Genomic DNA, 15,434 nt, shown 5'->3' with positions numbered 1-15,434 from the left:
AAGACTTGATAAAAAAAAACTGCACCTAATAAATAAACATTCTTCAGATTATGTGAGCACTGTCAAGCAGAGGAATCAGTGGAACACATAGGTTTGCATTGCCAAAGGTGTTCTGGAGAACGTGGAAAATTACAGAGGGAAATTAGGAAGAATTCGGTTTAAAAATGTATTTGACATCAGTTTAGGAAAACAGTTCAAATATTCCAAAGAAAAATTCTCTTGTTCACACTCCAACATAGTAGGTGGCGGTACTACACCTTAACACTGGTTGCAGCCAGCCATGAAACCTAAAAGAAGAAGAAAAGGAAGCACGAGAATAGCGCACTAATGGCTAACGTTACCAGGCCAGCATCAGTAGTTTCGACAGACAGTTAAAGCTGTTGTGTTTAGATGAGAAACATCAGACCAAAGAAACGGAACTGAGAGGAATCATGTTTGAAAACTTCAGAGAAAGACTTCACATGGTCCAGCAGGATTTCACAACGGGGTAGGTTAAACTCTGCTTTAGCTAGCTTTAAAAGCCTCCCACGACATATATCATTATATGGTTATCTTAGATGTGTGTGATAGAACTTGTCATGTAGCATGACACGTACATTTAATAATAAAACACTTGTAGAAATCTGATTAGCGGCTGTAGCTAATTACAGTGTATGACACTGAAGTGAGTTTGTGTTTCGTAGCTTCAACTCCGGCCATTACACATGTTGTGAGAGCGTGTTCTATATTTTAGGCACAGATTAAGCTGCCTGACCTGACCTGAATCTAAGGAAATTAATGTTGGTTTGAACCTTGTCCATTGTGCTTTACTGTTAGATCTTTTCTTACAAGTCATTAACAGTCCCTAAGAGGTGCAACAAAAAAAAGAAAAGAAAAGAAAACAGAGCATCCGGCATATCGGGAGAGATTTTCTTATAAATTACATAAACCTATTCACGTAAACAGAAACCACGACTTTTCCTAAGTTTAATGAAAAATCCCTTTCTGTCAGAAAACACCGTAGAAAACGTCTCCCAACGGTCGAATGAGAAGCGTGCTTCAGCGTCGTCTACAGTACTCCTTATTTTGAAACGTTTTTGTCTTTGTGGAAAGCTTTAACTTTATTTTATAGCACACACCTCACATAATCCCCCATAAATTTAAACAAGTAGCCTAGATAATGCCATTTACTGTCTGTGGTTCTAACAATATAACTACGTAGAGTCTCGGTTTGGGACCTGGCTGTTCTTGGATATTGCTTTCAGCTGACGATCATGTGATGAGTTTTCTTCGGTCAGCACGCTGGTGAAAATATGAATCTACTGTGAAGTCCACGCCCGTTCTGCAATCAAAGTTTTAGTAATGACAAATAAAAGTTAAAGACAAGCTGAACCATGGAATTACAAATATCTCAATTTTAATTGAGTGAATTCTCAGTTATATAGCCTATTGAATCAGACGCACCTGAAAAATGTAGGTTGGGTTATGGAGGCATTCCAGCAGACATTGTTGCTTCTTGACAGCAATCAGACAGCTTCGGCTAATAATCCAATAATCCAGAATGCAGCTGTCAGTATTGTAACAAGGACCAAGAAGTACAAAACCAGCTCAGTATATTACCCGTTTTCAGATCACTACACTGGATACGACTTGTCTTAAAACCTCTTGCACTCCACCCCCATTTTGTGGCGAAAACGCCTAAAATGACATACCCAAATTAAAATGACTGTAGCCTCTGAACCGCTCTGACTACATGCATGCATGAGGTCTTGCCAGAAAGCAAACTCTCTGAAGTTTCTTGTGAAAGTGTCAGAAACACTCTAGGTGATACAGAGACAGAGTAATGGGCCTCTGAAGTCAGTAAAAAGTTGAAGATTTTGCCTAAAATAAAATAAAAAACGATTTTCGGGATGAATAACTGTCTGTGGCTTCATCTGAGCAGGTAAATGACACTGTGGGGCTGTAGGCACATTATCAATGAACATTTGTTTCAAGTTTGAAGGAGATTGCTCAAAGTATAATCTCTCAAGACAGATTCTGCAATTTGCATTGTAGAATCTGTCGCAGCCCTGTGTGAAAGACGACTGGGGAGGGCGGGGCTTTGAGTTTGAACATGCTGCGCTTTAGCCAATCACAATGGAGGGGGCGTGGCCGAGACGTGCAGGTGTCCCCAGGAAATGTGTACCTACAGAAACAGCAAGCTCCGTGTCGGTAGCGACCGCTCCACCCAAAACGCCGTCTCGTCAACGTGAAAAAAAAAAAATTTCCAGCGGATGTCTGAGTTACAACATGATTGAGCTAACTGGAGTAGTTTCATGTCATATCCGACAACGGGAGGCTTTTAACAGATGACGTCCTGATGTTAGCTTTGCTGCTGCTGTTAGCTGTCCCTGTCAGCTGCAGCCACTGATGCTTTCTAGACATCGTGATTTCCCAAAACTGAATAAATACCACACATAGCAACACAAAACTGCTTTGCTAGCTCAATCATGTTGTAACTAAGATATCCGCTGGAAAAAATATTTTTTCACGGACCGATTATTGAGTTATTACCTTATTTTTATATAGTCTTGGTTATTACAGACACCGCTAATGGCTAACGTTAACAGCTGGAAGTGAGCGATCGCCGAGGCCCCTGCACTTCCGTTAGTCGAAAAACTCCGGGCTGTGCCTCCAGAGGTAAAGGAGAAAAAAAAAAGTTTTTTTTGTTTTTGTTTTTTTTGTTTGTTTTTTTACCGATGGATTTCCAGATTGCTCAAAGTATGACCATTCTACAGTGTTTTTTTTCCATGAAAAGATCCAGGCGGAGCTCCACATGACAAGAGCGCTCACTCCGCTTCAAAACAGTACTATCAGTGATCAAACAACACTCAGCCAGCTTAAAACATTGTACCTTATTGAAATCAGGCGTGATTATGATAGCTGATGTTGTTTATGGCAGAAACACCATAAAATATCACCAAATAAAGCCATATGAAACGTGAAAGTTATTATCCCACTTTCTAGGCGGTATATCTCTGCCAAAAATAGTGGTAGGAGTGAGACTCTTACCTTTTATAAAAGATCTAAATCCCCACTCGCCGGTCCGCATAAGATCGCGAGAAATCCTTTAACTTTTCCCCTCAAAAAACGGCATGACATGGCTTGTCACCACTCATCGCAATTTTGGACTTTGTGTGTTTAGGCTGCTCTGGTGCGAAATCCATAAGAAATAAAAGAAAAACGATGCTGGATTCCGGAAGCTGAGAGCTTCCTGAATCCGGTGATACCAAACATCACATGGTTTGATGACGTAGTGCGCCTGTGAGATACCATTTAACAGAGAAGGAGGGGAGCGCGGACGCCGGCGTCCAAGCGGAGTTAGAGAGGTTAAAGAATAAATCTCAAAATTCGATTGCTTGTCCATAAATTACTGAATCATTTAGGATCTAAGAAAGCAATGCACAATAATATCAGCAAGTCATAGGTATCGGCAGATATTGGCTTTAAAGTGAATATTTCAGGTTGGGGGTCACTATGAGTCAGTGTGTAGGAAAATGGTGTAGGAACTCGATTGTCATCAAAAAAATTTAAAAATATACACAACTGTAACTATTTGTTACTTCCGTATTTATAAAATCGCTAAACCGGAAGTGACGTAGCATGGGGAAGTACTGAATTCCAAGTACAGTAGAAGTACAGTAAAACAACAAGACAATGGCTAGCTTTGACAGTGAAGAGGTTGTAAATGTTTATGCTGGGATATATGACGGGCTACAACCTTACAACTTTGAGCCAGCCAGACGGCAAAGGGAGCCAGAGCAGCCTAGGGTTAGGAGAAATGACGGTCAGAGGAGAGATATAGAGTTGTGGTGTGAGGAGAATGAATGGAGAGCTAGGCAGGTGTCCTGGTAAATGGCCAGGCTAGCTAGTACTAGCTAGCAAGATCTAACGCTGTGTTCACGTTTTAACAATCAATAGGGGCCACCAACATTGATCATTTAACAATGTAAGGAAATAATATAATTAGGAGGATAATCCATATAGTCAATAACAGTGTATTAGCCTACCATTTCATGTGCCTGATAACTGGCGCCTGAGCAAGTGCAGCTTGCCACAAACTTCAGAGAGCAAACGTGACTTTGGATCCCCATTATGCAAAACTGGAAGGAGAAGACAGAGACAACCCAGTGTAATGTGGTAATAGTGCAGACTCAAGCCGAGGCGGTGTATGAGGAAGAACTAGCCCGCTAAACACTCGTTTTGTCACAGACCGAACGGCACACGAAATGGAGTCGGATTCGGGACATTAGAGTAATGTGTAATTTGTTACAAGTTACAAGTTATTCAGAAAAAGTAATTCCCGGCAGTTACTTATTGCTTATTACTCCTCAAAAGAGTAAAACAATTATTTATTTGTTATTAAAAGTGATTACTTTACAATATAATGTAAGCCCTATATGAAAAAAGTGCATTTGTTTAATAGGGCTGTGACGGTATGTATTTTTTCTCACAGCAGTGACAGAGTGACGTATCACCGCAGTATGGCGGTGATACGTCAGAAACCCTGAAGCTGGCATTTCAGCACATGCATTTAAAATAAACATGTTTAAATATTAATTTAAAAAACGAGAGTCCGTTTTAGAAGAGGTTTGATACATGAACTATAGTGTGTTTACGTCCTGCGCGGAGGGATACACCGGTGAGCAACAGCTGCAGCTGGCTCTGGGACAGGTACGCTAGGTCACTCGGTAAAAGCAAACAAGGAGACGACACGGACGATATTACTCACTCGACTGAAAGCTGTCCATCAGCTCCTGCAGGCCTGGGTGTTTTTTCCAGTTTAACTTAGTGATTGCTGCAATGTTTTCACTCCTTGTGATGCACTCTCTGCGGCGGTTTTCCTCCTGATGATATATCTCCCCAACGATGGTAGCACCGAGTCCCATTCTGTGCAGCAAAATGATTCCACCTCCGTAGGAATATGTTAGCTAGCCCCGCAGCTACACCACCAGTCCTCCCTTGACCTCCGTCTCCCCTCGGCCCATTGCTGCTCCGCTGCTCCGGAGGATTCAGCCTCTCTTCTCGCCCGCTCAGCATCCAACACCTGGGAGTTCCTCATCTGTATGCTCCGGCTCAAACAGGTATGGCTCTGGGTCTGTGTCCACTACAAGAAACTCCTCAAAATCGCGTTCAAAGTCGTCCATTGCAGCTACTACAGTCCGGAGATATTGCTAGGCTAAATAAACAGCTGAGTTTTGTACGTCTGTGCCTGCTCACCGGTGTATCCCTCCGCGGATCACAGCGCGGGACGTACTGACCCCAATGCTAACCGCTGAGACCCAGCCACTGGAGGTACAGACACAAAAACGATATCCATCATGTTGTCTCAATATGAAAATGATAGCAAAAGGGCATAACTCCCAAATCGTCTGAGTATTCTTTTAACATTTGGCTTAAGAACCAGATCCGCCGCCATGATGAATCAGCTTTTTATTTTTTATTTATTTAATTTTTTTTGTGCGGTGATGACCCCTTCACCGCGGTAGGCATCACGTGACTGCGGTATTGCGGTGATGCGGTTATTGTCACAGCCCTATTATTTAGCCAACTTCTCTTGTAACAGTCAATTTGATCAGATCAATATGAATGAACAATTAGACATACACTGCTTTTGTCTAAACACAAATGCATCAGATATCATGTAAACTACAGTAGGAAATATACAGTGTTGCTCTGTACAGGTAAACATTAGGGTGTGCACTGTTCAGCTAGGGCTGGGCGGTGTACTGGTTCGTACCGAAAACTGGTATTTATTTTCGTTATGATATGAATTATTCATACCGCAATACCGGTGAATAGCCCAAACAACGTCCGGAACGTGCGCGGCGGGAAAGTGTTTCAGCGGGGACCCATTTCACCGCTGCACACCACAGGCACGCTTGAGCAGGCGAGAGTGAGAGCGTATAGAAACGTTTAGAGGCGAGAATGGCTGCCGGAGAGAGTCCTGAAAGTGAAGCAACAGTACACGATGACCCAGAAGAACTCATACCAAAAAGAGCAGTGTTTCCCCTATATGCAACTATTAGCGGCGCACCGACGTTTACACTTCTCCTCTGCCCTCTGTATCGTGCACGGAGGAGTTTCGCCCCGATGCGCACACACCCACACACACACACACACACACACACACACACACAGGTGAGCACACTGGAGCACGGCTTGGGCCGCATTTTCCTGACCGAAGACGACCCGTCCCAAGTCCGAGACAGTTATAACCGAGCACAGCACTAATTAGAGCTTAGATCGGGCCCACAAAATTCAGCCCGACCCGGCCCGAGCCCGTGCACGTTATGTCCGGGACCGGCCCGGCACGTCCAATTAACTGTAATTAACGGCCCGAGCCCAATTTAAACCCGACATTTTTCAATAAGTTGGCTGTTATAATTAACGCTAAGGACACACCGAGCGCGTTAGTGCTGCGGAAGTCCTGCAAGTGTACTCGCAGGCGCTTGACTGTCCACACAGGCAGCGCATTTCTCCTGCGCTCTCCGCGCCAGTTAAACATCGACTCCACTCGTCTGTTCCCATCAGTACTTGTTTTTTCACTTCAACAGGTCAGTTTAAACATGGGTAAATCCATATTTTCATCGTTTTTTATAACGTAATAAGTTAACGACAATTTGTCATTGCATGTCCATGTATTGAGTGTGTTGGGTAAACACTGAATAAATAGGGCATATTTTTTGGAGGCACGGAAAGCCACTGTCCCTCCCACTTATCTCTACCACCCGCCCACCCCCCCCCTCTCTCTTTCTGTATGTGTGAATTGCAACACCCAACCTGTAGCCATTTCTCTCTCTCTCTCTCTCTCTCTCTCTCTCTCTCTCTCTCCCTCTCCCTCTCCCTCTCCCTCTCTCTCTCTCTCTCTCTCTCTCTGACCGGGCCCGACCTGGGCCCGTCAGAGGGGTGGGGGGCCCGCAGGCCCAAGCCGGGTCGGGCTCGGGCAGAGAATCTAAGCTCTAGCACTAATAGAGCAGAGCGTGTGTTGCGTTCAGGCGTTGTCAGGTAAATAACAATTTCCGGCACTTGAATAGGCCATAGCACAACACAGCAGCATGTCAAGTTGGCCGAACCTGAGCAAAATACCGTGAAACCAATATGATTTTTTCTTAAAACCGTGATATGAACATTTTGCCATACCGCCCAGCCCTATGTTCAGTAGCTGCACTACAATTTCATTCATGTGACTTCAATAAGAATCAATTATGTAGTGTGTCACATAGACAAAAGTATAGAATCTTTTGGTCTCTAGATGGTGCACTTGCTCTTCTATTCTATTCTTTTATTAGGCTTTTCTGTCACATTATGGCACGTTCCAGGCAACCTGTAACTTGTGATTTTACAACCTTCTACCCGTGAACGTGCACTGGAACGGCAGTCAAACCCGTAACTTCCCACTCGTGAACTCGTACCAGATCGATGTACTCCCAGTCACGATTTCCGACGTCACACAGCCCTCTAAACCAATTACCTTAATCCTCTAAACAACAATGGCAGCCCCTGTGGATGCAGTGCTGATGCAGGTGATACACGGTGAGAAATAGACAAAAAAAAAAAAAACCTTAATGTTAACACATTATTGGCAACCGCTCTAACAGCTAGTTTCCAGTGCAAGAATATATCAATACAAAATACAAAATACAAAATAAGTTTCCAAACACACAGATAACGATAAAGATAAAGATAATAAAATAAAGTATAATAGCATCTGTATTAATGTCCTGTGCTGACGCGTGACTGTCGTGCATGATGCTGGCCAACGGCTTCATCCTTTCTGATCTGCTGGAAGGATCTGCAAAGGGGGGCAGGTGTGGCTGAGGACAACAGGGCACTCTTCTCTCGTAGAGCCTGTGGCGACCTGGAGTATCCCACTCTCAGAGACTCCATGAGGGCTGATGCATATGCTAGGAAAAGGAGACAAATTCAGTGACATGGTTGACTCATGAACCAGCTCACTTAATAATATTTAGGGACTGACAAACTGCTAACCGTATGATGGCTTCTCCTTGATGGGACGGACGACGCAGTCACCTTTGCGAAACCTTGGGTAGGAAACGGCATAACAGGCCTCACCATCACTGGTCCGGGCAATCTCTCTGCTGCCATTGTTGTTGAAATGCAGGGCTGCCAAGAGAAGCCTGTAGAAAAAGTACAATGAAAGAAATATTAAACCGTGTCATAGGCAACAATAACAATAATGACGAGAGAAAACAGCAGGGTCAACACTGACAAGGAAGAGCCACTGCACTGGAGTAAGAGCAGAGAGGAAGATGTAAAGACACACACAAAGAAAGATGAAAATATACAACATGATATTTAGTAGCCACAACAGATACACATGTAGAATCTAGCCTAAACCAATCAAAGTTGTACCCACCTGCATCATACTAAGATGTGTAATAAATTATCTTCCTACATGATGCAATTTAATGGAGTGTGGTATGTAGGCTATAGCTTATTGTAGATAAGAGTATAGTTTCATTACTGTAACTGATGAACGATGCAAGGGTCTGATGTTACACTGACTTATACAGTGCAGCACAGATGGTCAAGGAGCCATTGGAAAGGCCTCTTGGTCCGAATCGTCAAGGACTGCAGGCAGTGCATCTCCCAAAACCATATAGCACACCAACATGACACCACATGAAATACATGACAAATGTATTAGCTAGCTGTGCTCACAAAGTCCAACCAAGTTGGACACTTCAGAGTGCTTATAATTGCAACAGACTGGTAAATGCGTCATTTTGCCGGTCCTCTGATGACACAGCTCGTTTCCCTGATAGTGGTCACTGGTCACCGGGCGAGTGAAATAAAGCCCCGTGCAACTCGCTAGTCTCTGCAGCAAACACGAGCCTGCCCTTCGTGCACATTCGTAGCACCGCCTTATCGCCATTGACAGACGGAGGAGGGTTCGCTCGCACACGTTGTCTCATATAGCTAGCTAGCTACAATATTTTCGCAAGCTTCCCAGTCCAATGGGTGTCATGTCATTTGGGCTATAGGCTAAGGGCATGCCCGAGGGGATGACATGTATAGGCTACAGACGTTTACCAGTCTGTACCAATGTTAGCAAACTATGGTTACCAATTATGCCTTACAACAATTACTAGCTAACGTTAATGTTACATTATGCTGGCAATTTGGAAGTTGGCAATGGTTAGAAAATGACTCACTCTGCGCAGATCCCGCTTTCGTTGAGCTGAGCTGTGTCCTGGCCAAGGCGAGGTCGGCAGTGCTGCTGATGGTGAAGCCGACGATGTTGCTGTGTGCAGAGAGGGAACAGCACCCACTCTCAGTCTCACCTGGCTGTGGTGGCGAAATCCCATTTCACACTCCATCATGTCCCCGGGAATATAACGTTAATCCTCCGGTGTAAAGTGTGCTCCACAAATAACCACGTTCTTCGTTGCTGATGCCGCAGTGAAGTCCTGTCTCCTCACTTGGACAAAACGCACCCACGCACGAAAAGTGGCACTTTTCTTATTCGTGGGAAAATTATGAACTCTATGTCCAGATAGACTAGAGTTTGTGCAGCCTCCACAAAGGCAGTATTTCACCATTATGTGAAAAGGCGGACAAAACTAGCTAACAACAAACAAACAGAGAGCTAGCTAGCTAACACACTGACGTTAGCTAAGAACCGCCAGCCGCCCGACCGACTTGCTAACGTTACTGAGTCTGACTGACCTAATGTCACTGAATACTGACAGACTACTGACTAACCTATTAAATACTGACTGACACTGACTACTTACTGACTAAATAATAACTTACTGACTAGACAACTGACTACCAAATGACTACCCTGATACACCGCCGAACTACTACTGCGCAGTTTACTGTATGCTGCAGGGTCAGGACGACTCCCCCATGCTACGTCATCACTGTAAATATGAAAAAAAAATCAGTTTTTGGCGCAAGCCTCAGAAACCCACAATTTTCACCACATTTTTGCCCTTTTTATCTGTGAAGATGAATTTTTTAAATCATTTTTTTGGGGGGTATAGTTGGCCTAATCATAAGCTCAGAAATGTAAATCCATAAAAAAGTCATAAAAATTTTCAACCTGAAATATACACTTTAAAGTGAAATATCAGAATAAGCCAACATGCTGATTTCTGCGGATATGACAAACCAATATTTTTTTTTAATTTTTTTTAAAAGAGAGACTACTGGTTGCTCTGTATAATCAAACGTAGATCAGAACCTTGTCAGGTGCTAATGGAGAACAGGAAATAACATGATACACAGGAAGGCAATCCAGGCACTCCAAAAATACAGAAACGGAAGTATTAAAAAGCCTTTATTGTTGTGGCTAAATCGTCAAAAGAGCCAACATGTTTAGACCTCTGCAGGTCTTTGTCAGGGCTTTAAAAAAGGTTTTTACATCTATTTTATAAATTTCTTAAACCAGCACAAAGTAAAACATCCTTCAAAAACAGAAGACCGTGGATTCTTCATTTCCTTAGAGCTTTTCATATTTTAAAGGAAATATATATATATATTTTTTTAATGCATATAAATCAGGCAATGAAATAACAGAACTACACAATGCAAACACAAACAGGCTACATGTTCTAAACCAGGGTATTGCATAAGTAGGTCCACATAAATGAAAATATATAGAAAGATAAAAATAATCCTGGGTACAAGCATAGAGGATTTTGGGAATAAAGTTAAGTGATTTTTTTTTTTTAATAATATAAGGATATACAGTATCATTATCAGTTATGTATGAATCCGGTGTTCTGAAAGTTTGCGCTACCCACTCAGAATGAGCTACCAGTAGCTCATCCTGTCAGACTAGTCTGATGAACTAAGCCTCTCACTCGTAATGACCTACCCTAGCAAAAAACATTGTTTAGTAGCTACTCAGGTCAGATATGTGTGAGAAGCAGACATACAGCCTCTATAAATGTAATTATAAGTAGTGTAGCTCATTCTGTCAGGTTGGAAATATCTATCAGAATGGACTATTACCTCTATAAATGTTATCATTATTATTATTATTGTTATTATTATTATTATTATTATTATTATTATATATACATATATGTATGTATGTATGTATGTATGTATGTGTATATATATATATATGTGTGTGTGTGTGTGTGTGTGTGTGTATATGTATATGTATATAGTGCCCACTCATCTGTTCCTGCAGATAACAAGATATAAATCCCATGTGTAGCCTTTATTGTGACTAAACAAACATGTATTAATACATCACCCACATATAACACCCGCTACACACGTTTAAAAACAGAAATGTTTGTAAATAAGGACAGGACTATAACTCTATAAATTGGGCATTACTTACATTAGAAACCTTCTTTTGTTGTTTTTTGAAAAATTTTTAGCCTATTACACTGCGCAGCCTGATAGGCCACAATAACAAAATGTATTTTCAGTCCCTCTACAGCCTATACTTAAACATATTTCTGTATCATGATGTGATTGAATATTACTTCTGGCCCACACAATTCAAGTAACATTTTAATAAGCCTAACTATCAATAGCTATTTATAACAGAATGCTGCTGCAGAGCAGCTCAGCAGACCTCTCTCCTCAACTACACAGGCTAAATAAATTGTGTCTGACTATGAGGTTAATGTTTTCAGAGGGGAAAAAATACAAGATCAGTCAGATACAGTCAGGGCTTCACATCTGTACAGATGTTATTTTAAGAATCCTCATATCCCACTGACCACAAGTCTTTGTGATGCTAAATACCTCAATAATCAAAACAGCCCAATGTTAACATAGATGACATATAGTTTATGACACAGTTAAAATGGCCAAAAATGTGAATTACAGCGTTAGAGCACGATTTAAGGTGTGCCCCTAAATTTTCTGCTTGTGCTCCTAAAATTTTTCAGTTAGGGGCTACAGTGCTCTTACTAAAAAAGTTAGTCTGGAGCCCTGTCACTGTTGATCCCTGGCTCCTTCAGTTTATACATATGAAATGTCTTAAAGCACCATGCTGAACTATGGTTACTGATAAGGCCAGTACCTTGCATGGTAACTTGCTCCCATTTGGTTGGGTGTAGTTGAGTGAGACGAACACTGTAAAGCACTACTGGTAAAAGTGCGATGTAAATGGTGTCCATTTTTCAGTCCATTACTATAAGTGTGTTTTAGTGGGTGTGCAAAGCCATTTGGTCTACATCCTTTCTAAATTGACAACTTCTCTTTATCACCTCCAGTTTCAAGACCCTTGGAGACAAATCAAGAGACACCAAAATCAGGAGGAGACCCAGGTGAACAGAAAACCCTCATGTGTGTGCATGCAAGCATGCGTGTGTGTGTGTCTGTGTTAACTATGATATAAAGAAGGGGTGGGCAATATGTCAATTATGCTTTATGTATCTTGGCTGGTTCCGCTTGGGATGTGTAAAATTACTATATCGCAAACATCGAGTGTAAATTGTCACATCATTCTTTTATCTATCTCTCTCTCTCTCTCTCTCTCTCTCTCTCTCTCTCTCTCTCTCTCTCTCTCTCTCTCTCATGAGACTCGCTTCAGCATTTTTCTCTTGCTCTTTTCTATGGCTCTCTCCCTCTCGCAGACACTCACACAAAAAGACAGACAAACATACGTCACACACACTCCTTCACCCATCCAGGTCACTTTCTCCTGAGCGATAATGTGTGAGCAGGTGGTGCGTGTCTTTGTACCTGTAGAGTGCCAGACCATGCCAGACCATGACCATTTAGTCATATTTTGTGACCATAGAGCAGCAGCGCAACTTGCAGATACTGTTAATTTATTAAGCGGAGAGCTGTTAGTATGTTTCCAGCAGTAACAGTTGAACTTTGTGCTTACTTTTAACATCTGACTATTGACCAGTAGCTTCAGGTTCACAGCAAAAACATCAACACATCAGGCCTGAGACGAGCCGGATGCTTCAAATTTAAAGCACCAGTGGTTCGCTTTGATTTGTTTGGTAATAACAATGCTTTATTCAACTTTGTTATAATAGTATTATTTAACTTTATTAGAACTGTATTTTATTAAACTTTATTATAACAGTGCATTCTTTAACAATATTTTATTTAACTTTAGTATAACATTACTTTAACTTTATTGTTACAGTGTTTTATTGAACTTTATTTTAACAGCACTTTATTTAATTTTATTGTAACTGTAGTTCATTTAATAATTTGTATTTTAGTAGTCTACAGTAGTTTAGAGGAGATTTCAAAATATGGACATATGTATTGTGTATTGCGATATAGCTTAGAAATATTGTGATACTGTATAAGAACATTCTTCTTCAGTGCTGCCAACACTCAAAACAAAACTGACAGTTCATCCTTCAGTCACACTCTTTATCAATTCTCATAGAAACAAGTGGTATCACAGAATCACATTTACTGGATTGTACAATTACCATTTAATTTTCAATATTACTAACCATTACTAACAAAAAAAAGGTTTATCAAAAAACATTGACATATTAAAATCTTATCTGCACTCCACCTCAGTTTTTGTGTGGTGACCACAGCAGCTGCACGCCTGTCTGCCATCAAGCGTACTCAGCCTGAGAGCTTCATTCACTGCTGGTGCTTCTACAGTGTCCCAGACTCATGCCATCTCTGCCAAAGCATTTCTTTGGGAAACCCTGACTGTCTCTGCTCCAGGGGTTGCAATGAAAGATGTGATTCCTCCTGAACTGTATGAATGCTCACATTAATCATTTGTTATTATTCTGTGATTCTCCATTTGCTGTTCAGGTTTGAAGGAAGTTTTCCTCATTTCACTGCTGGACTCGACATCCTCAGCAGGTCCACACACACACACACACACACACACACACACACACACACACACACACACACACACAAACACAACCCCCGTCAAGCACACTGAGGCAATTTCCAGTTAGCTTTCATGTAAATAATGGGTCTCATTCATGAAAAGTGAGTAAATCTGTGTGTAGATTTGCACATAAAAGTCTACGCTACTAAAAACCTACTCCGGATTCAGGAACGCTGCGGGAAACTCAGATTTGATCGTAAACACGTGTGTATGATCATAAATGCCAATCCACTGTAAAGTGACAGCGTGCTCCCGGTAATCAGCAATTAGCATAAAGCCCCGCCCATGAATAGCCAATGACCACCATATAAGGAGGTGTAGGTGCATCCAGTCAACCTGTCAGTCATGGCGCAAACAAAGAAAGAGAGAGAAAGGAAAAAGAATTTCTCCGAAGCGGAGATTGAAATAATTTTGGGTGAAGCGGACTTAAGAAAAAACACTTTATTTTCTTCAGTTAGTAGTGGTGTGACAGGGACAGGCAAAGCGAAGGCCTGGAGGGAGGTAACAGATGCTGTTAATGTTGTCTCCGTAGTACAAAGAACCATGTCAGAGGTGAAGCGTAAATGGTTTGATATGAAACTGGAGGCAAAGAAACGCATAAGCACACACAAAAAAGCGGTCACCAAACAAACAGAAGATTCATTTGTGGGGTTTTGAATGAAGTGGGAACGGGAAACCAGAGATGTTTTTGTGTGTAATGGATAAACGCTAAATCAGTGATGGCTGTCGGAATGTAGAGCTATTTAAGATTTATTTTAACAAATGATATGGATAACATAGGCCTATAGCCTACAGCAGTTTTGTATGCATCGTCTTCAATTTATTTGAATCTTAATAGCCTAAAGCTCTGTTTAATACAACGTAAATTAAACAGTTTTCAAATCAGATTTATTCATTCAAATGATCAAAAAGCCAAATAAATAAATAATTCTTTCAGCTGGCGCGTGCTCCGTCGTGGCTCCACCACCTGCTGCTTCTGCTGCCCCTGCTGAACCCAGGCACCGAGGCCGAAGAGGCTGTGATCCGGCTGTCCTTACGGATATTTCTATTATCATCATTCTCGTACTCGTCTCGTACTCGTCGTCCTCCGCTTATCCGGGTCCGGGTCGCGGGGGCAGCAGCCTCAGCAAAGAGGCCCAGACAGTCCTCTCCCCAGCCACTTCTGTCAGCTCTTCCGCGGGAACCCCGATGCGTTCCCAGGCCAGCCGGGTAATGTAGTCCCTCCAGCGTGTCCTGGGGCGGCCCCGAGGTCTCCTCCCGGTTGGACATACCCGAAACACCTCCCAAGGGAGGTGTCCGGAAGGCATCCTTACCAGATGCCCGAACCACCTCAACTGGCTCCTCTTGATGTGGAGGAGCAGCGGCTCTACTCCGAGTCCTTCCCGGATGTCCGAGCTCCTCACCCTATCCCTAAGGCTGAGCCCAGCCACCCTGCAGAGGAAACTCATTTCGGCCGCTCGCGATCTCGTTCTTTCGGTCACTACCCAGAGCTCGTGACCATAGGTGAGGGTTGGAACGTAGATCGACCGGTAAATCGAGAGCTTCGCTTTTTGGCTAAGCTCCCTTTTCACCACAACGGACCGGTTAA

The 15,434-nt window shown here is 42.4% G+C and overlaps 1 protein-coding gene across 1 annotated transcript in view; it reads left to right on the top strand.

The window, feature by feature from the left end:
• Positions 1-267: 267 nt before the first annotated feature.
• The window catches only part of LOC126391227 (dysbindin-A-like), a 66,063-nt gene continuing 50,896 nt past the window's right edge, over positions 268-15,434 (top strand). The window contains exons 1-3 of the mRNA XM_050045843.1: positions 268-487; positions 12,231-12,284; positions 13,762-13,812. Of these exons, the coding sequence (XP_049901800.1) occupies positions 432-487; positions 12,231-12,284; positions 13,762-13,812 (161 nt within the window). The 5' untranslated portion in view covers positions 268-431. The remainder of the gene's footprint in view (positions 488-12,230; positions 12,285-13,761; positions 13,813-15,434) is intronic.

This window comes from Epinephelus moara, chromosome 6, assembly GCF_006386435.1.
Source record: "Epinephelus moara isolate mb chromosome 6, YSFRI_EMoa_1.0, whole genome shotgun sequence".
In the NCBI taxonomy this organism is placed as follows: domain Eukaryota; kingdom Metazoa; phylum Chordata; class Actinopteri; order Perciformes; family Serranidae; genus Epinephelus; species Epinephelus moara.
This window is presented reverse-complemented; position numbering and strand designations above follow the sequence as displayed.